General features: G+C 30.2%; 3 protein-coding genes across 5 annotated transcripts in view; 1 reads left to right on the top strand and 2 right to left on the bottom strand.

Annotated features, from left to right (window-relative positions):
- Positions 1–1,192, bottom strand: part of LOC148309577 (TBC1 domain family member 12-like) — a 75,379-nt gene extending 74,187 nt beyond the window's left edge. For all 3 annotated transcript variants that reach the window (XR_015837513.1, XR_015837514.1, XM_088259887.1), the window contains exon 1: positions 99–1,192. Coding sequence is in view for 1 of the 3 variants with exons in the window: in XM_088259887.1 (XP_088116013.1) it covers positions 99–1,075 (977 nt within the window). In the remaining 2 variants the exon portion in view is untranslated. The remainder of the gene's footprint in view (positions 1–98) is intronic.
- brn (beta-1,3-galactosyltransferase brn) overlaps positions 1–22,622 on the top strand; it is a 435,255-nt gene that overhangs the window by 90,599 nt on the left and 322,034 nt on the right. The window lies entirely within an intron of this gene.
- Positions 4,395–18,121, bottom strand: LOC148309576 (sorting nexin-14-like). The gene is made up of 16 exons (XM_088259944.1): positions 17,922–18,121; positions 17,665–17,830; positions 17,470–17,577; positions 17,265–17,396; positions 15,802–16,052; positions 14,863–15,016; positions 14,578–14,743; positions 13,719–13,999; positions 12,152–12,213; positions 11,798–12,053; positions 10,309–10,496; positions 9,386–9,673; positions 8,050–8,258; positions 7,104–7,268; positions 6,087–6,271; positions 4,395–5,497 (listed from the first exon to the last, which is right to left on the bottom strand). Exons 1-16 carry the CDS (start codon positions 18,029–18,031, stop codon positions 5,432–5,434), a joined length of 2,787 nt encoding a protein of 928 aa, XP_088116070.1. The 5' UTR covers positions 18,032–18,121; the 3' UTR covers positions 4,395–5,431.

Here is a 22,622-nt window from a genome sequence, read left to right as displayed (position 1 = left end):
AATCTCTTTTTTGACGTTGCGATTTTAAGGCATGTTGGTACACAATTTCTGCCGAAATGCTGGAAATTGATCTCAAAAGTAACAAAGTATGTATTTACCTGCTGAAGAACCCGGAAAGGCCTTTCTTCTTCACTTTAACGGAGTCATTTTTAGCGATACACTTTTGAGATTCTGCACACACACTCGGGTCATCCTTGCTAACGCAACCAGAGAGCGAGCACTCCGAGAGGCTGCTAATAGTGCTGGAGAAGCTGCCTCCGTCGGCTCCTCTTTGGTGCCCTGACCGTATGAGCGTACTCCTGGGAGATTCACTCGACAGACTATCACTTTTCTCACCATTACTTAAAGAGTAATTACCTTCGTCACTGAAACTACCCTTTTTGGATTCACACTCACTGATACTCGAAGACAGCGGAGATGCCTTACTCGGAACTTTAGGAGTCACGAAGTGAAGCTGCTTCGTTATGGGATTATAAGCCAGAGATATGTTGTCTAAAGCTTGATTCAGCTTCATCGTCCCCTGAGGACAACCTCCGTTATTGCTCATATCCAGGCAGCCCCTGACATGTTTAATATTCGGCTCATTCACCGGGGTCCTCTCATTTTGACAGGTGTTATCATTTTCTTCTTCCAAACCAAAACCGTTGTTTACGTGTATATTGACAGAATCTTGCGGCGATTTAACGTCGCATAAAATTTCCTTGGTCTTCTCGACCCTTTCGGGCCATGTTTTGTAATTATTCAAACTGTGCTTTTCATCCTTGATGTCGTCCAGACTGCCTTTTCGCGCGACAAAAATGGTATCGAATTCTTTTGTATCGCTCGTGCCATTACGATGATTCATTTGTGATTTCTCTCCGAATAGAACTTTTTTGTAATAAGGATTTCTAGCAGTCGAGCTACTCGAGTGATCCTTCAAAATATCGAAACTTTTCACTAGTTGGGAATCGCAAGTCAAAATATTATTGTATTCGAAGAGATTTTCATCGCGCCCTTGACATCCCGTGATTTCATTTTTATCTTCGTCGCACTGAAATTCACTGAGTACACACGAATTCGCTTCTAAATTCTTCATAGTTTGTCTCTGAGAAAAACATTTCCGCGTATTATTGAAAAATATATTGTTTTTATTTTCACGACAGCGGACAACACGAAACGCAACAACTCGCCTCAATCCATTTCACAGTATTTACTAACCTGAAGCTAGCCGCAATTTGCGCAGCAGATCGTCAGCAATTGTCAGGTTATGCAACTTATACTTCTTTCATATAAATAACGGCGGTAGATTTCAAATATTTTCTGGATGTAGGTAGGTATTGAAATCATAATACTGTTAGTACGTACATATGATGCTATTTTGTTACTTGAGTAAAAAACAATGCAAGAGGGGATCAGAGCATTAGCTCTAAAATACTACTACTACTCAACAGAAACAAAACGCTCACTATTGCACAGGGAATATGGAAGTCTAAGCATTGATAGAGATAACCTGGCATTGGCTGATTTAAGTGACCACTTTATATATTTTATAAGATAAGCCTAAGGAGTGTTTCATTTTGTAGAGGCTTTGAATTTTAATGGGGGCAGAAAATAAAACAAAATTAATTATTAAAATAAATATAATGTATATTTTATTTATTTCTTCATATTCCAACATTTTAAAATACTGCTGTAACTGATTTGACTGAAGTATGTAAATGTCAAAAAACATTGATTCAACAAACAAATGTATGGAAATGCATGCTTTCAAAATAACAATATCGTCTTTAAAATTTTATAAAGCATAATTAATGACTCAAACTATTTGATAAAACCTTTAAAACCTAAAATAATTGTCACAAATTTTGGAAAAATGTAAAATAATTGGATGGTTTTATCTACATAATAAAAAAATAGAGTTTACATTGAGAAAAAAAACTGAACTTGAACTGAATTGCGAACCAAAAAGTAATATGAATTCAATAGATTTTTAATGTTGAAACTGGTCATACATGAATATAAAATCAGTTACAATAATACATTTTGGATATAATCAAAAATTGCATCTTATTAAATATTCAGACAAAATTTAACTATTTTTTTACATATATAGATACACAGACAACATGATGAATAAACATCCAAGAAAAGCCATAAACATTGAAAAAGTAAATACTAAAATATACACATGAAGCAATCATCATAATCCCAAATAAAAGGACGGATTTGGCACTGAACTGTATATACAGAAAAATAAAAATGTGTTAATAAACTAATTAAGGGTATAAAACTACTAAAAATAAAATTTTGTACTACTTATTTCAAAATAATTTATTTGTATGCTTGGGTGATATCTTACGAATCAATATTCAAAGCCAAAAAGGAACATTAATTTACAATTAATAAAATTTAAAAAGAGGACAATATGTAGAACTAGGTAACACATATACAGTTGAACTATTATACATATTACAAATTCAAATATAAAAAATAAAATTTTAAAGCAATCAGTAAATAACTTGAGAGATTTAAGATTTTGAACAAACAAATATTTGCATACATAGATGGAATACCTATATATGTACGTATTAGGAAAATATTGGAATGATATTAACAATGACAAATAAAATGTGTGCGAAAGGATCACCATACATAACGGCAATCGAAAATTTTCAAATGCAAAATGAAAAATTATATATTGGGCTATCATATTTAAGACTTTAAAATTTTATTATTGCGTGCTATTAGGTGAAATCCTTAATCGGTATTAAGGGAGAATAATATAAATAGAAATAAGTATTAAATAGATGGCTAATTACATTTAAAATATCTTTGACTTTCTATGTTAATTTCCTTATTGCAAGATCTCCGCTTTATTGAAGTTCAACTGTAGTAATATGCGGAACTGCTTAGTTCAAATACATTATGATAAAATCATACTAAATTTATTTAAAAATACACTCATAGTTATCAGTTGATATGTTTCATTTAATAACTGAAAAGATACCAAAAAATATATATACATAGGTATTATTATTATTATTGTGGATATTATACTATAAATTCATGTAAATTTTGTGTAAATTAATTTCATTTAATGTAAATAATAAAGCGCTTTAAAAAAGTTGTAGATACTAGATTTATGCTTAAAAACTATGATAATATATAATACATTTTTCAAGATCAATTCTGATTTTACACGGTGTTTTATAATTTTGTACATTATAACATAAAACAACAGTCATAGTAAATATTTGATTTATTTTGTAGAAATAACTTGAATGTGTATAATACAGTTGATTTTTTTACTAAGTATTATCGTGAGAAAATGACATCAATATTCTGAAAAACAGACGATAATAAACCCTAAACACATTGAAAATATTGCTATGAATAAAATTTGAAAAACTATTAAAAACATCTGATTTTATATTAATATTGAACATTTAAATAATGGCACCAAGTATGTACTAGTATATTATGAGATTTAAAAAAAAAATGGAAAACAAATATTGTTTATATACATTATGAACATTTTCTAAAACTGAGGCAACTGTTAAGTTTCTTATTAAATTGTGTATATTATTAGAAATATCGATTTTAAGATTGTGAAGAAAACATAATAATAATAAAAAAAATAATAATAAAAAAAACACAATTATATAGCCGCACTTCGTTTTGATATTTCAAATGTACTCAAATTTGATAATTATTCATAATATTAAATTGTTTTTGAAAAAAATACTTTGACATATTTAATAATATCAAGAAAAATATATTTCTTAAAATATTGCGAGTTCAAAATATCAAAACATTCAGAAATATATCACACATTTTCACAATATTCCTGCTTTACCTTGGAATATCAATTAGATGAACGGTAAAAACAAAGAGAATGTGTCTTAATATAGTAAAAAAGTACAAAAAAATTAATCTTATGAAAAGCTCATTAAGCATTGGCAATACCAGGATATTTCGCTAAAAGTATGCAAGCATCAAAAAGTATACTTGAAAAAGGATGAATGTAGAAAAAAAGCAGCTTCTAGCAATCGGATCAAACGTTTCACGTGGCCAAAGTTGGGCAATCCGCAAACTAAATACACATTTCTCATTCTGCATACACTCGATAGCAAGTCAACTGCAGCTGTCAATAACAACCGTTAGTTGTCAATAACAAGTTAGGCATTCTACATTGAAACTGTAGAATGCCTAACCGCGGTAGCTTGAAGCAGGTAACTCCAAATGCTTCGTGCTGGTACTGCATTCTCAGTCAAACAGTAAATGTGTAAAATTTCTATGTTACATATGTATTACAGTAAAATTTTGGCTTACAAATAGTTTGGAACATGAACAATGCTCCTGATGAAAAGATACATCAGTTTCTAGACAGGATTTTAGGTTATTCAAAGTTCTACTATTTTTTTTTATATTTGAACCTGTATCCGATTTTTACATTCTTAAAAAATAAAGCATTGTCGAGATAGTGCATTACACCAATGTTTGTGAAATTCAAGTAGGTATAGTAAGTCCCTCAGTCATATTATTTTTTGACATCTCATCAAAGATGAAGAAGAATATGGAAGTCAGGGCATTTACGATGAGATGATAGAACTTATAGATCTGGACAAAGATCTTTGATGAGATGTCAAAAAAATAACTTCTGTAATTGGAGATAATCCGGATTTGTGAACAAGTATTTGGACACACTCAAAATGTTGTAAAGTCCCTCAGTGTTCATAGATTATCTATCAAAATATATGGATATCTCAACAGAGATGAAGTATCTTTGAAAAGAAATATGAATGACTGGACATTTACAGGGACCTATCATCGGCTGACTGAGTTATCACTTTATGCACTTATATGACATTTAAAGTTCTGCCCATTATTAAGTATTAATATTGCCTGAAGTCTTGGACGTTGTATATACAAGATTCAATAACAGCTCTTATGTATCTGATGGAACCAAAAGATGAAAATGTCATCTAACTGAGGTTAAATCCAGTGTTAAAATGCAATCAGATAAAAGTTTATTGATATTCTATACCCTTATTTATTTTCATATCCTTCAATATTGCTTTAATGAGAGTAAAATTTTGATAGCTTGTATGATAAAACAAAGGCAATTGGGAAATAAATGTTTGTTTCAATATTTATTTCTAAAATTCATTTTTGCAAAACATTTATAAAAAAGGCGACTCATACTTGAAAATAGAAGCCAGTTCCGATCTTAATAATCTTGTTACTATTAAGAACGGAACCTCCCCAAAAAACAAGGGAATAAAAAAAACACCTTATATGAGAAGTTGAAAGATAACATAATATAGTTGAAGTTTCTCTATTCATATTGCTCAAACTGACATATTTAAAGGCAATCGACGGTATGTTTATGAGATAAAAAATATATAGAATGCTTATTATTACAGAGTGAGAATATTGCTTATATAAAGACTTAAGTAACGATTTCAAGTTCAGGAAACAGCTCCGCAAGCAATATATCCAGAAGATTATAGATTAACTGAAATGAAAGAATAATACTTAAAATTTAAATCTCACTTGGTAAATTTCACTTTTTCTTAAAATCCATTATGACACAAGTTTCAATGCGTTCAGTATCATTATCAAACACCATATTGTGTACGGTATTTGATAATGATGCAGAATGTACCAAAACATATCGCTCACTCCTTTCAAGAACGTCATAAATCAAAATTTGTCGATTTTCAGTTGGGCATGTTTTCGGAATGCCCAGAAAATTTACTATATCCAAGCAGAAGCGGCATATTTTTAACTTAATATTTACCCGCCACAGGGCAGAAAGTGTTGTTTTTGCATTTTGAAGAAAAGGTATTGTTTAATTATTTTTTAAAATAGACTAAATACATATTTTTCAAATGGAGAAAAAACCTTCAGGTTTTACTTAAAAAGATCTGTTGCACAGTAAAAAGTTCAGTAAGTGGCTTGATATTTATTTTTAATACATTGTATTATATTTTTAAACTTTAAAAACGTTCTGAAAAATCAAGTTTTTTGATTTATGACGTTTTTGAAAGGAGTGAGCGATATGTGAAAACAAAAATATGCACAAATTAATAAAAGTAGCTTACTTGTTTATTAAGTAAAGGATGCTGCAAAAATTCAAACAAATCATCGACCCCTTTCAGAAAATTTGGACCCAACAAAGTAGTGAGTAGATATGGAAAGCCTGTTTGTAACTGGTTCTTGGCAGTTGTTCGTCTTTCGTTCGGTTCGCTTTTCTTACTTAGAGGAACTTTATCCTCAAACAAAATAGCTGAAATGAGATTGAACATATAAACATTAATATATATTTTCTGTTTTTTGTATGAAAACAGTAGAACCCCGATTATTCAGACTAATTGGAGATGAAGGTAGTCAGGATAAGGACAAATTCAGGTAATAAAAAAAACATGATTGACAACATGCACACCAAAATTTTTGAGATATAGACCTTGGTAGAGTAAAAAAAGTGTCAGAAAAGATGGTCTGATGACAAAGTCGCTGTGCGGGGTAGAAACTGACTGGAAGCAGGTAGGTAAAACAGAAAAATAATCTGAAGCGTGATTTTAGTTTTAAAATACAACCACAAATGGCAGTACAAGTGCCATTTTAGAAATAAATGTATTCAGAAATAAATGGGCTTTAGTTATAAGCGCGGCCGTACATACTTACTTCTTTGAGGAAAGTTTTGTTTGGGCAACCAAGTACGGCCACACTACCGAATGGGTTAGTAATTTTTATTAGTCTAGATTAACAAGCAGCTTCAATATTAAATATTAATATTAAATAAATATATTGATATCTGCTTCAAGCCAGAAGTTCTTTTCGAAGCTGTCAAATTGCGAATACTGCAAATGTACAGTGTCATTGAGAAAAACACAAATCGCAATGGCAAAAATATTATGCGTTATAAAATAACAAACGTAGATGCAATTTGCGTCTTGCAAATCCGCAAATTCATATTTTTATTATTATATTTTCATCCATTCCGATAATCGAAAGCCCAGATAATAAAGATGCGGATAATCGGGGTTCTACTGCATATAATTGGAAACTAAATAAAAGTCGGAGATGTAAACTTTACAGGTTAAATACAATTGTTTTACCTTGTCCTAATTGAATAAGGTGTGCCAATCTAGGAGGAGAAAGTACCGAACATAACAAATCAGTTATGTATTTGTCAAATGCACCATCAATATTAGGTGTCCCAAGACTGATTATACTTTCCGAAAGAGACAATATCCATTTATGAACTTTGAAAACATCAGACACTGAAATCAATAAAAAAATATAATAATCTTATACACTCAACTTGGCATGATCAGGTATGTCATATAATTGAAAGCGGTCAGGTCAAGAGTTGAAATAATCGGCAGGTCTGTATGAGGAGTTGCGTAATGTGGAAGAAATGAAGAATATTTTCAAAGATATGCATAGTCTGGCATTTAATTCTCAATGCCTATCGTTCTTTCCTCACTTCGTTCATGTCCAAACCATCGCATTAAAAAAAAATCATTATTATTATATTACATATGTTGACGTGGAAAAATAATTATTTACGTATGTTATTTAAATGTTTAAATTACTGTTAATTGTCTAGAGGTGATTTGTCACGAAAACGGCGCTAAATAATTTGTCCAATTTTTTAAAATTATAATTGTTTATATTTTAAGAATGAAAGTTGTACACAATTTCAACAATAGCTAATAACAACATTTTTAGTGTGTCCAAATACTTGTTCACAAAATCTGGATTATCTCCAATTACAGGAGTTATTTTCGTATTAGGAGTTATTTTTTTGACATCTTATCAAATAGCTAATAATGTCAACTAGTTCCCTGACTAGCTCAAGTGTGACTCGGGCGAGGAGTTGGTGTTGCATTTGATGAGTCAGAGCACTGTTCGGGTAAAAAGTATTCCGACTCGTCAGTCCTGCTTCGCCCCATTTGTTCTGAGTCCCATTTGTTTTTATTGACAATCTTATTTCGACTTGATTTCTTGTACCGGCAAATTTTCTCGCCAAAATTTGTCAGTTAAGTGGTTAATACTTACATAAAAATGGCATAACTTGTGTAAATCCTGCAGCTTTGTATGTTTTATTTTGTAATGTTATGTCCTTTTTACTTTTCATATTGAAATTGTTCCCAAAAACACCATCCGTGATGCATCTCCCCGTATTGGAGTCTGATGTTGCGGAGGATGCAAGACTCAATACATCTGCAGCTTCCTCTCCATTATCAATATCTCGTGAATCTTCTTTACTAAAACATGTAACATAAATATTCATGTTCATTGCTATAAAATACGAATCAATTTATGTGCAATTAATTGGCACGAAATATTAAACACTGCCGGTTTCGGTTTAAAAAAATACTAAAATTTTCCTAGAAATATCTTGCTTTGTTATGTTGTTATGCATACATAAGCATTAACGATATCAAGAACAAAAATGTAACAAGATTAACTTTTAAATTTTACAATACATATAGAAAGCATGTATTTTGTTGTTGAAATTCTATGTTACGTGGATCAGAGAGATATCACTAAATTTACTGTCTTACAGTTTCACTAGAGTTACGTGTTACGATTATAATTTTAATCTGTATATTTAAAAAAAAACTGCAACTTTTTGGTTAGAAAAAAAAATTAATATATGGGTGGTTAACTAAAAACTAAACATGAAAATATTTTCTTTTGGTTTTTATGAGCATTTGGGACTACAAGTATATTTATTAATATTATTGAACAACATTTTGAGTGTGTCCAAATACTTGTTCACAAAATCTGGATTATCTCCAATTACAGGAGTTATTTTCATATTATTTTTTGACATCTCATCAAAGTTGAAGAAGAATATGGAAGTCTGGGCATTTACGGGGCTGACGACCGTCATCACTAAAGTGTAAAGTGATCACTTAAACCAGCCTATGACGGTCGTCAGCCCCGTAAATGCCCAGACTTCCGTATTCTTCTTCAACTTTGATGAGATGTCAAAAAATAATATTATTGAAGTTAATTGTTCAAATTTTTATTTTAAGTCCTCAAATTTTTAATTGTCCACCTCCGTAGTGTAGTAGTCAGCATGTCAGCGCTGGGAATCAAACCCAGGAGATCCTGGGTTTGATTCTTAGAGCGGTCAAAATGTTTTAAAGTGATACTTCACTCTAATAATACCCCGGACTGGTACCTGAAGCGCAGGGCTGATCATCTTTCCTTCATGTATTTAATGATCAAGACAACAATGCTTCTATATGATGTAGAGCCTCTTACACTATTGTGTTTAGATAAAAGTTAGAAGAAGAATTTTCAAATGGTCTGGTTTAAAATATAATTTAAAAACGAGGAAAACTAAGAAAGAAAATAAAAGTACAATTGAAGTAAAACTTACAGTGAATGGTAATAGTCTACATCGGTGGATATCAAAAAAGTATTCATGAATGTGTCTAAATGCTGTCCCTTTTCCTTCCTTAACTTATGAGTAACGGTTTGATATATATTTCCTAAATCAGGTACTATAGAGAAGCCGGGTCTGGCTTGTTCGGCTAAAGAGGCGAAATCGTCATCGGCGGTGAGGAATAAATGCAATAGATCACTGCTCTTTAGCAATGGCTTCAACAGAAGATTTTGTAGAAACACTTCATATTTCTTTTTCCGTACTTCGGCAGCTGCTTTTACTCTAAAAAACAGGTATGTTAAAATGAAATATAAAAATTTTAATTCACACAGGGTATACACAGGGCATACTCAATTAATGCGACAAAACTACATTTTGAGTAAGTATAAATATGTATGAGGTAAGTGCCACAAATTCTCTTTCCAACAGGCTGATATTTAAGGTTTTTTCCGCAAAACTTGTTAAGAATTCCAGTAGTGATCATGTCTTTAAGAACAGTGCCCGTCGATGGTTGCTTCTCGTTGGAAGGGACAAGGTAGAAAGTGAATTAATTAAAGTCCAGGTGTAATTATTTCATTGTAAAACCTTTATACTGTAAATTATTATTGTATCTATTGTATGTAATGTATATAATCTTATAATTGTATTAACATGTAAGTATTTCGGCTCAACATAGGCCATGCCTAAAGAGCCGTAATACATATAGTAAAAGAAAATGTGTGTATTTATGAATTAATATATTTTTTTTTTTTTTTAATTATAGGTTCAAGGGTGTTCAAACCCCATTGTGTCATAGTTGCACATGTACAATGTCTACACTATATATATATGAAAGCCCAAAGAATACAACATAGATAATGTGTTATTTTATAGTATATCTCATAAATGCATTCATGATATAAAAAAATAATGTGTACCTTTTCGATGGCACATAGGCATCTCCCATTTCAACTTCTCCGTGGAATTCCACTAATTTAGCCTTCAACGTGTGGAAATCATTATCCGTTCTATCTACTGTCCATCGCCTTTCGTTTCCTAAACTAAGTGGATCTGTTTTTAACACACTTATGGTGAAAAAATGCTTGATACCAGTTTTACTGTTGGCCTTAAAAATAAAAATGAAAACATTATTTTATTTATAAACCCAACTTGCAATCAGAGGATATCATTTTACAATAAAAAGTTTTTAATCAAATGTTCTGTCAATCAGTGATAATCATTTAACAGACAATTTTATACAGTGTCATAAATGAATGTATAAGCCACAGTCAAAGGGTTGAATAAGTGCTTAAATTTAAAGCATATACATAAAAATATTTTTAAAATTTCACATTTTAACATAGATGAAGAAGAATATGGTCTGGGTATTTACAGGGCTTATGACATTGTCGTTTACCGATGTCGGCCACGCACACTGTGCAAACTGCTATTAAAAATATCTGACGCAGCCTGTCTCTACATGCGTGCAGCTTGGCTTTATATTTTCTTCACGCCAACAAAAAATATGGTCGTATATGTAAAACATTAATGTAATGAAACTGTTTCATGTAAAAGTCACACTTTATTGGCAAATTAAATTAACGACAAGTATAAATTAAAACTATGTACAACGTGTAGTACTTGCACTGATCTGTCAAACTTGTCAAAACAGGACTGCAGGACACGGACAGGGTGACCAACAGGATACCCGACACGGCACTACATGTAATATTATTCCATTTGCGTCACGTCGTTCAACCGTAACCGACATATGGAAAAACTCATTTAACACATTTCAGGCAGGTATTTTTTACGCCTGCGGACCGCTGGCGACGGGATTTGATAATTATGTACATATAGTTAAGACCTAAATAAAGAGATTGGTATTTATAATATTCATATAATAACATTGGATAATTCCTTCATTTTCCCTTACAAATGAGGCCAGCGCAGAAGGTAAAAATACCCTTGCCGTCCTTAGGCATTAATCGACCAAACGAGTAGAAATACCTTTCCCGTCCTAAGTGTGTTAATTTTCATCTAAATCAATTTTAAAATATGCATTTCTATCTATTTTATTAAATGAAACCTAAAACCACAAAACTTTTTTTCGGAATTTTACAAAAAACTATATTGGAAGTCAAAGTCACTAGGACTGGAAAGGTTTTTTTTTACCCGTTCGGTCGATTGATGCTTAAGGACGGGAAGGGTATTTTTACATCTTGCGCCGGTCTCTTTTCAAAGTGAGAACAGAAGGAATTATTTAAAATGTTTATATGAATATTATGTATCAATCTCTTTGTTAAGGTCTAAACTATATGTACACAATTCTCAAATCCTGTCGCCAGTGGTCCACAGGCGTAAAAAAACACCCGTCTGAAATGTGTTAAGAACCTATCAGAAGTGTTATGTTTTTTGATAAGTTACCTTTTTTTCCTTAACATCCTCTATAGAGACTCTCCAAGATGTTAAATCTCTTTCCTTGAGCTTGGCATAGTCGGCCAGGATATCGGAGTATTGCAAGTCCACCTCACTTCCATCGAGTAGATCTCCATCACCCCCCAGCCGCACCACACTATCGGCCGATTCCAACACTTGCCCATCTAATGTATCAGACTTGATCGAGCCTCTCATTTTAGAAATCTGATTTCCTAATTTATTTGTCGAACTCTTGTCCACTTTCCTAGAAATTAATTTATAACAACCAAAAACAAATGTTTACAAAGTTGGTACATTACACACTCTTTTTTATATTTGAATAATAAAATGTATAAAACTCACTTATTCATATTCTTCTTAACATAATCTTTTGATGGTCTATGTCCAAAAATTAGTTTGTAAAACTAAAAATAATAATAACACATTGCATTATTTATAAAAAGCATTTTTGTTGCAAATATGAAGTCATCACCCACGAAATGAATGTAATATGCAATACCTAGCTTTTATATAACTTATTTTAGGTGTCTAAGCATCTATCATTTTTAAACAAAAGAAGATGGAAATTTGAGCATTCCAGGGCTTACAACCTGACGTTTGGCTGGCTTAAGTGATCACTTTTATACTTGTGTAACATTCATAACTCTGCCCATTTTTGAACATTTTATACTAGATTAATTCTATGTAAATATGCGGTGGTCTTTGAATTCTTTCACATGAGAGTATTGGCACCATCGATTGAGATTTTAAGTATATAAAGCTCACTATGATTTATTAAAATAACAAAATAAATTCCAGTATATCTTTCCCAAACAGTTTATAAAACTAAATTAATTTCAGTTGTAAAAAAATAAAATTATTACAACTACTACATTTTAGGGAAGTTAAATTTGGCTTATTAGACCAACGCTTCACAACTTGGGTTTCATTTGTAAAAGGTTCAAATTAATTTTGAGGTTGCTTCGAAAAATCAGTAATGTATACGGCAAAGGGAAGTATTTCACCTAAGATGTGTGCATTCTAGTAGGCAGAAGAGCAGTGCCTACCTTGGATTACTTGCGTTCCATATAGAAACACAACCAGTGCCTACTATGCCTTATCCTTACCCAACCCTACCGCCTACCCCAGGGGTTCCCAATGTTTTTCAGCCCACGGCGCACTTACAAGTTTAGTATTTTGTCACGGCGCCCTACTTTAGTAAGGTATTTGAAAAATTCAATGTAACTATATATGTAAATACATATCGCTCACTCCTTTCAAGAACGTCATAAATAAAAAATTGTCAATTTTCAGTTGTGCATGTTTTCGGAATGCCCAGAAAATGTACTATATCCCAGCCAAAGAGGCATACTTATAACTTAATATTTACCCGCTATAGGGCAGAAAATGTTGTTTTTGGATTTTGAAAACAAGGAATTGTTTAATTATTTTTTTAAATATACAAAATATTTTTCAAATGGAGAAAAAACCTTCAGGTTTTACCTTAAAAGATCTGTTGCACAGTAAAAAGTTCAATAAGTGGCTTGATATTTATTTTGAATATATTGTGTTATATTTTGAAACTTTAAAAACGTTCTCCTGAAAAATCAAGTTTTTTGATTTATGACGTTCTTGAAAGGAGTGAGCGATATATTATAGTCGAAAGAAATAGGTAGGTACATACCTACAATAATAGTAGTTGGGTAGAAAGATGCTAGCTCTAAAAAAAGAAATTCTTGCTTTATAGGTACTCGAGAATATTTGTGGTTTCGGATAATGATAGAGGATCGACTCACGGCGCCTGTCTTAACTTACTACGGAGCACCAGAGCGCTGCAGCGCACACTTAGAGAACCCCTGGCCTACCCTGATGTGAAGAGAACCCCTGGCCTACCTAATTTTGTGCATGCCACTGTTCCACCTATACTTACATCTTCTGTATCAAAGAATTTTGGTGCCCAGATCTGATCCAGCATTGTATAAACATGATCATAAGCTTGGTAAAGAGCCTTGCTCGTTTGTAATTTTGTAATATTAGACACTCCCTCGCTAAGGATAGTCTTCAATTGGTCCACATTTTCTTTAGAAAAATTAATATGCGAAGGGCTCTCCTTGACAAAGTACATGAGATAAATGTCCCAAGCATTGTTGAATAGAATCGCTTCTTCCTCGGCTTTCAAGTCAGGTTTAAGCATTTTTTTATTAAATTCATCTGAAAGAGAAAACAGAGAAATGAATGAATCATAATTATTTTTTAACATCTCATTAAAGATGAAGAAGAATATGGAAGTCTGAGCATTTACAACAAGTGTTTTCTTTAATCATTGTAACATGTCTTATCACAAAGTTAATGCCGAAACAATAAATAAAATGTCTTCGATATGTAAGAATGATGAAAATACAGAAAAATATTTAATAAAAATACATCAACTTACATAATACTCATTTCATTGATTTACGAGTAGAAAAAGTATTTTTGGTTCAAGATAACAGAGAGGTAAAAATTTATCAAAATATTTTGTGCATACTGCAAAAAATTACGCAGTCAAGACTTGTTTTTTAATAATTCATAACTTAATAAAATTTTAAGTTGATAAAAATATAGAAATATTGTAATGGAATTTGAGAAATAAATTGACAAAACCAAGCATATTGAATTTTTTCTACACTCCATTATTTTAATTTTTATTTGCAAAAGTTATTATATTTTATTATTACATATAATAGGAAAATATAATTCCTTGATATGCTGAGTAAGATACAAACATATAATGCCAATTCTTTCCTTACCTATATCCATGCAGAACTGGAGTAAATGAATTTTTCCAGCAGATTTCAAATATTGCATGAAAGCATACAGGTACTCGCGGTTTTTAAAAATTTCAGAAACATCAATATTTAATAATCTAGATCGCTTATAATTATTACTTCCTACAAAATTTGCTAAAAATTCAACCTGAAAAATGAACATAAATTAATCAAGCTTGAAGTCATAAATAAAATATTTATTGATGAATCAATAAAGATAAAAAGATAAAAGATAAAGATCAATAAATGAATGTTTATTGTTGTTACCTGGTGTTTTGGAAATTCAGGCAGTTTTGACAACTTTATATCACTTGTTGCTAGAATCACTAAAGTGTTTATAATTCCCGGATCGGACAAAATATCCGTTAATGATAATAAAACCCACCCGGCAAATATTTCCCGTACTAATATATTCAATAATCTGCAAAACAAACATCACTTATTTTATACATAACAAATGAAAAGGAATTAAATCAATAAAAAAAATAACTAACCAGCCACTAAAATAGGCTTTGCTTACAATATAAGAAGACAAATAGAATATTGCTTACAATTCAAGTAGACAAACAAAATATTGATACTGAACAAAGCAAAATATTATTTAAGATTTAATTCAGTAATATTTGAAATTATATAAATGAGATCCTCTAAATTTCTGGTCATGTGGCATTAACAAATATCAGACGGGTGTTTTTTACGCCTGCGGACCGCTGGTGACAGGATTTGATATTTATGTACATATATTTAAGACCTTAACAAAGAGATTGGTAAATAATATTCATATAAAAACATTAGATAATTCCTTCTTTTCTGACTTTGAAATGAGGCCGGCGCGGAAGGTAAAAATACCCTTTCCGCCCTTAAGCATCAATTGACTAAACGGGTAGACGTACCTTTCCCGTCCGAAGTGTGTTAATATAAATATTTTCTTAAAATCTGACACTGATCTGAAGTTATTATTGGGTTACTACCAATTTTTTCCGTTTTTAATGTAAAATAAAATAAGAATGAAAATCACTAAACGAGTATTTATAAATAATTTTTTTGTTTAAGTCAATATTTATTTTTATATTTATAAAATCAGTAAAAATAGTTTTTCTTGGGGTGATCATAAATTTTGCCGTAAATATGGTACATAAGTAATCTCATCTGTTATATCATGTATCTGTTATATTTGAAAATGTTTTACATAGTTTAAATACAAACTTAGATTGAAAATCTTCTTTTGGTAATAAATAGGGCATTATAGCTCTCGTGACACTTTTTAGGTATTCGAGTTCAGTCTCTCTGTTAGTTACTGCGGGATGTAAGGAATATCTCAAAGGTCCATTAATTGCAGCCTCCTGAAGGCTCGCATAGCCCTTGTCGCCCATGAGTCGGTCGGCGTCTGTGCAAACGGCATAGTGACTCAACGCACAAGGAACTAACTTGTTGGTAATCAGTTGGCCAATGTTGACCTGCAATCAGTGGAAACGTTCAATATACAGGTCATATCTCGGTATTACAAACTTCACGGGACCAAAAAAATATTTCGCTATAATGAAAATTCACACTGGATGTATGGGATATGATACATTTTAAATTTATTTTATTGCTATATTATTCACGCTCTTATTAGAAAATTAATATTAATTATTACTGTTACACTACACCCGATCTTCCGGCCAGTGATCAATACAATATAGGTACCTACCTACTATAGGACAACAGAAATGAAACTACGATTTTCAAACTGTGAGACTTTGTTGGAATAAAATAAATTTATTAGCAATGAAAGAAAAGTGAATTAAAAAGCAAGTTCAAATAGGTTTTTAATTGTTGATAAAAAAAATCGGAAATTTTCTTTTGGACTTCTCTATCTTTTTAAATGAATTGTAATTGTAAAACATCATTTTAATATCACGAAAAAAAAGTTCTTTATTCTGAGATCGGCTTTGCTACATTGATTTTTGGTTCAGTACATTTTATATGAAAGTTTTCCGGGGACGAATTGAAGATTCGTTATACTGGAAATTTTGTTAATTCGATATTCGCTACAAAGAGATTTGACCTGTATTCTCATATTGAAAGGCCAATCAATGTAGTCTTGATATATTGTCGGAATAAAGACATACTCATATAGCAGGTATTAGACATAAAAGTTTTAGATTTGAACCAATAATTTATGCCTTTAAATCGTTTGATCCTCCAGTTTTTTGTCAAGAAATTTTCTAAAACAAATTTTTCCAACTGCATATTAATAATCTATATAACATAAGAAGACATAACGTAACACAAAAATTAAAACTAATTTTTTAATGAACAAAATACAATATACATATTGTAAATGTTGTGGGTCTATTTGTATTTGCCAATTTTGATTTAGCAAATATGTTTTTCTCAAAGCTAATGCAATTTGGCAATTAATCATCAAAAAAACAGCTCAACAATTTGAAAAAACTCTAAATAATCAAACAATATAATTTGGACATCTCAACATAGATGAAGAAGAATATAGAAGCCTGGGTATTTACAGGGCGTGTGACCTGTTGTAGGCTGGTTAAGTGATCACTTTAAGTTTCTATTTTATATAGGGCATCATAATATGACAGATATAATGGCTATTATTATTTTTACCGATTATGGAGATGAAGAAAGGAAACGTAAAATAAAAATAATAAGATACCAACCTTAAGCGCTCTTTTTAATAACGAGCTTGAAGAAAACCTCAGCAGAAATCGAAGCTCTATGAGGAGACTTTGTTCCTTTGTAATTTTCGAATACCATCCGCTAATAAACTCTTTTAAAATTATATGGTAAAACTGAAATAAAGCAAAAATATCATTTGTATGTTCGAAAAACGTGTTTTTCAACGAAGTAATGGGTTCATCTTACATCTTCTATTGCTTGATCGAGTTGCTTGTGTATGTGGAGACTTTCCCAAGGCTCAGTACTTTCCAAATGTCTAGAACATCCGGCCCCTCCACAGACACTACAGCCAACCTAAAATAAATAAAAATGTACATTAACAAGGGTGCAAAAAAGATAGGCATAAATATCTCAGGGTGATTTAGCGGGAAAACAAGTTACCTTGCGAGATTCCGGCAATTTGCTTTCTCTCGAACTCCGTCTCACTTCGAAGTAATTAAGCAACAAAGACACACATATAAGACACTGGCTTTTGAATTTAAGCACTAAGTAACAAAACAGGAAACCGCCGATGTAGCTCGTGACAACAGTGATCGAATCCACAACACTGAAACACAAAAACACGTTCGTTTTAAGTGAGCAAAAAACATATTTCGCAAGTAAAGAGGTCAAACGTAAATTTAATATGAGTAATTAACCTGGAAACAAGCAAAACTGAGAATATTAGGAGAAAGAAACCGACGATGTAAACAAAAGTTCCATGTTTAGATTTCGGTGCTGATTGATTATTTTCCCGCTTTCCCACCATTGCTACAATGTAAAACTACGTTTATTTGATTCGAAGACATATCTGACAGCTGCTGTCAGTGGTGCGGATACCATTTTAAATAAAATGTTGTCAATAGTATTTTAGTGTTGCCATGAGTAATAAAAATAAAAATCCAAAATTTTGAGCAATGACGATTTGGTAGGCGTCAATTTTAGGAGGCCCCTCTCAATGATATTTATAAATATGTAGTATTTTTTTATAGCATTTACTTCTTTTTTGTTCCTTAAAATTATACTCCTGAATTGACGTTGTTTAAATATATCTTTAAGTGATATTTTGCAACTCAACCTCAGCAATAAATTCATGTCCTTTATTACAATTCGGGAGAGATTTTTAAATGAAAATTATATTATTATATTATAATGAAATAAACAAAGTTAAGTTAATTTTAAATTTATGTGCATTGGAAGGGAAAAGGTTTTGAGAAATATATTTTAATGAAATAAATACAACGATAATTGTTTTTTTTTATATATTTGAGCGTACTAACAGATATACATTTATTTTCATTAACATTTACACATAGTTATACATTTACTTTTAAATAAATAAATAATTTCTTTTTATTTTGATATTAAGAGCCGATATGATACAATCATTTGTGATAATCATATATTTTTATTTGTTATTTGATATTACATCGTTATTCATTTCAAAACACTAATTAATATAACAGAATATAGATAAATGCAATATCTATAGATTGATGGGTCACGAAATAGAAACAATAGTTATTAGGTACCGATGGTCCATAAAAAAGTGTGGTTTAAAAACATGAAACTTATTAATTAAGAAGTTTGTTTTGTTATTACGAAAAACCTAATATTTTCATGATTTTTACTTTGTTATCATGCAAATAAGTTTTTGCTTACAATACAATTTGATTAAATATATTTACATACCATGATTGCTGATAAATTTCAAAATTGAAATTTTAACGTAACATTGGTCTAGAAATTACAATAAGTGAATGAAGTATCCAGTATCGGAAATTACGAAGCAATTTTGGTAACAAAATAGTAAACTCAAATGTTTTTATGGTAAATGATAATTATTTTTTAACAAAATTTTTGTGAGACCTGAGAATATGGGTTTTTTTTATTTTGCATCCAGCATTCGTAATTTTGGACTTAAAAATCTGGTATTTTGAATTTAAAAATATAAACATTCAGATTTATATTTTGTGATTTGCCTAGTACTAGTAAATAAGGTACCATGTGTTTGAATGGTATAAAATTGATTTCGTAGGTACCAAGACAGATTTAAGGGAATGTGAAACTTTTGTTTAATATTATGCGATATGTGTGTATTTACAAATTTGAAGAACCGTCTCAAAGTATTATATTTCAAAATATTTAATTGTTTATTTTACGCATTTAACGAATTTCTGAAATTCAAACAAGCCAAACGTATCCTCGCTTTACTATTCAATATATTTTGGATTTTTATATACTTTAGAAAAAAACAATGTTTGAGCGCATAATATTATTTACAATCCCTCAATCCAATGCTAAGTTTATAACATGAATGATATATATGTCATAATGTTTTTCTCAGAAATACATATACATTTTCAATCTCCCTCACGACCTCCCTGTATTTTATAAATATCAATATTTAAAATAATCTTTGATATGAAGCATTCATTACCTTTGTTATTTTTAATCCGTCAAATTAATTTCGATGTTAGCCATTTTAAATTCATGGGAAATTACTGTATAAGTATAAACATATATTTTTAAATGTGTACATTAAAAACGTACGTTCAAATTTTACAATAACAGAATTAATGTTAGAAAAAATGTTTGTAATAAATACTAACAGTAATTTTCTTTGAAGTTTAACCCAATCGGTAGGCGCGTCATATATTATAACGCGCTGTATTATTTTTTGGTTACTTAGCAAAACTTTGGATTTCGGACTTTGTTAACCTTCAAGTGGTCTATTTTTGAATTAATTAAGAACAGTTATTGACAATACAGCACAAACAATACTTAAAAGCGTTAATCGGCCTGCAGTCGAATTTTACTGCCGATAAATTTTATAAAGGTTGTTCAGTTTGCCGTTTTAAGCCATTAAAATTATCCATATTATTTCTAGATCTGGCAACATTTTTTTGAGTTAACAATATTCGTATATTTAAATTTAAAATTAACATCACATGAAGAGATTTAACTATATGTATTTATATAGAAAGTTAAGAATCTAATACACTTATCTCTAAGTTATCATTAGTATGACAGTCATTAAAGAAAAAGATTTGTAGATCATATTTAAGATTGTCGCAGTTACATTATGAGTTATTTAGGCCATGGAAAAGTTAAACATTTAGAGTAGGTACATTTTATTTACAAGCTTACGTAAGTTATTAAGAGTCGATATCGTTTGAAAAATATGATATAAGTATTTGAGATTGTGTTTAACTTAAATAAATTATATTCTAGCATAAGATTTTAATTTGCAGCACTATTATTTCGATATGCGGATTAATTAGCAAAAGTAACCACGTTTATAAAACCTTTTTATTTATTATTCTACAAAATACTATGAAGAAAATATAGTTTACATTTAGTTTAAGCAAGCATTTTAGTTATATAAAAGATATTGTGCGAAATATTTTTAACATTTCTCAATAATTTAGATAACTTTAACCCTAGAACACTAAACTATCGTAAAAATTAAGACGGTAAATGACGATTCCTAAAAAAAAAACAATGTTCACGGTGTTCCCGCGCTCCCTGATTCACAGTGTTTTCCTAATGCACCATTATTTTTTGTTCGTTATTACTTGATCTCTTAAACTTAACCCTTTCCGGTCACCCAAAATTTAAAAAAATCTAAGTAGATATTGCATTCCAATTGGGAAAAATCTTTCGTCCTCTGCTCCACATACTGTTGTAATAGATACGAGTGACAAAAATGTAAGCTTGGAATTTAAATAAATAATACTTATGATGAAAAAAATGTGGAATAACTTCCGACATGGGACCTAAGAGGAAAAATCGATGTCGAATGAGATTTGACATTGGACCAGTAAGGGTTAAAAAATGTTACGAATACATCTCGGCTGTCCAAACTCAAAACACAGTAAAGGACATATTTTTTGTAGTACTTTTTTTTGCATTTTTGGACTAAGTAGATTCTACTTAGTCCAAAAATGCAAAAAAAAACGTACTACAAAAAAAAAGTTCCTTACTGTGTTCTAAGTTTGGACAGCCGATCTAATATAATAATTTTTAATTCTCTTATTTATTCCTTTATTTATTTATACGTGGTATTTTTTATGAATGTTAAGTTGCAACGTCAATCGTAGGATAGTTTAGTAATCTAAAGTTAAAAATAATGAATTTTTTTTTTCTAAATAATTGTGTACATAAATACTAATTCACTTTAGAAAATGACTTGGTAAAGCCTTAAGATCTCGTAGTATTTGTGTCTTTTTTCGATGAATTTATTATGCAGGAAACTCAATCAAATTCGGCTAAAATTCTTTTAGGAAAGCTATCGTTTTAAATATTCTAAAAAAACCTAAAATAGTGGTATTAAGTAAGTAAAAATAAAAAATACAATCCTTTAAACTCTATCATCCCGAAATGTGTTATGTTTGTATAACGTTGATACGATGATTTTATTTTGTGTGTGAGTAGACCCTACAAGGTAAATACAGAAAAAAGTGATTTACTGTTTTAAATAAAATCATTTATAACATTAACAATATACAGTTTTAAAATGAGCAAAAGCCAACCAGATTTTAATGAACTTACCATTAAGTATTGTCAGGAGACAATATATATTTTTTAAATGTTGTAACAAAGCGTTAAGATTCCTTTTTTAAATATGTACACTAATGTTATTTAATATCAGAATAAAAATATACATTTTAAGAATATCAAACGCCATATTGGTCATATTCAATAGTTTATATTAAAAATAACTTATTAATTTAATACGATTAGTTATAATATGTATTATAGTATTAATGATAATATCTGTAAAATTCTTAAATTTGATTTGATATTTTGGAGAGAAAATGTACACACAGTATTATTGTAAGTTATCATCAAAAAACGTCATTTTGATAAAAGTAATCAGTAAAAATGCAGTGGTCTCAAAAATTCAAATAATTTTTGCAATGCTGACAATTCCAAAAAAAATGTAAAAATAACGTATTTAAGTACTTAATTAATTTGATCAGTTTGTATGTATGTATATGTTAAAGCACGTCTCATATGATGGGACATTTTATTTTATCAAATTTTGTTACCTGTAGGAAACAGTTGTTAGAAAACGAGAATGACACTATTGGTTCTGTGCTAATTGTATTGAATGATTTATTTTTCTATTTTTCTAATTTTCTAAGTTGAATAGTAGAGGTTGTATTTGTGACTAAAAAATACATAGATATATATATATGTATATATATATATATATATATATATATATATATATATATATATATATATATATATATATATATATATATATATATATATATATATATATATATATATATATATATATATATATATATATATATATATATATATATATATATATATATATATATATA

Source organism: Brachycentrus maculatus, unplaced genomic scaffold (assembly GCF_059751285.1).
Source record: "Brachycentrus maculatus isolate JH-2025_06_01 unplaced genomic scaffold, ASM5975128v1 h1tg000121l, whole genome shotgun sequence".
Classification (NCBI taxonomy): Eukaryota; Metazoa; Arthropoda; class Insecta; order Trichoptera; family Brachycentridae; genus Brachycentrus; species Brachycentrus maculatus.
This window is presented reverse-complemented; position numbering and strand designations above follow the sequence as displayed.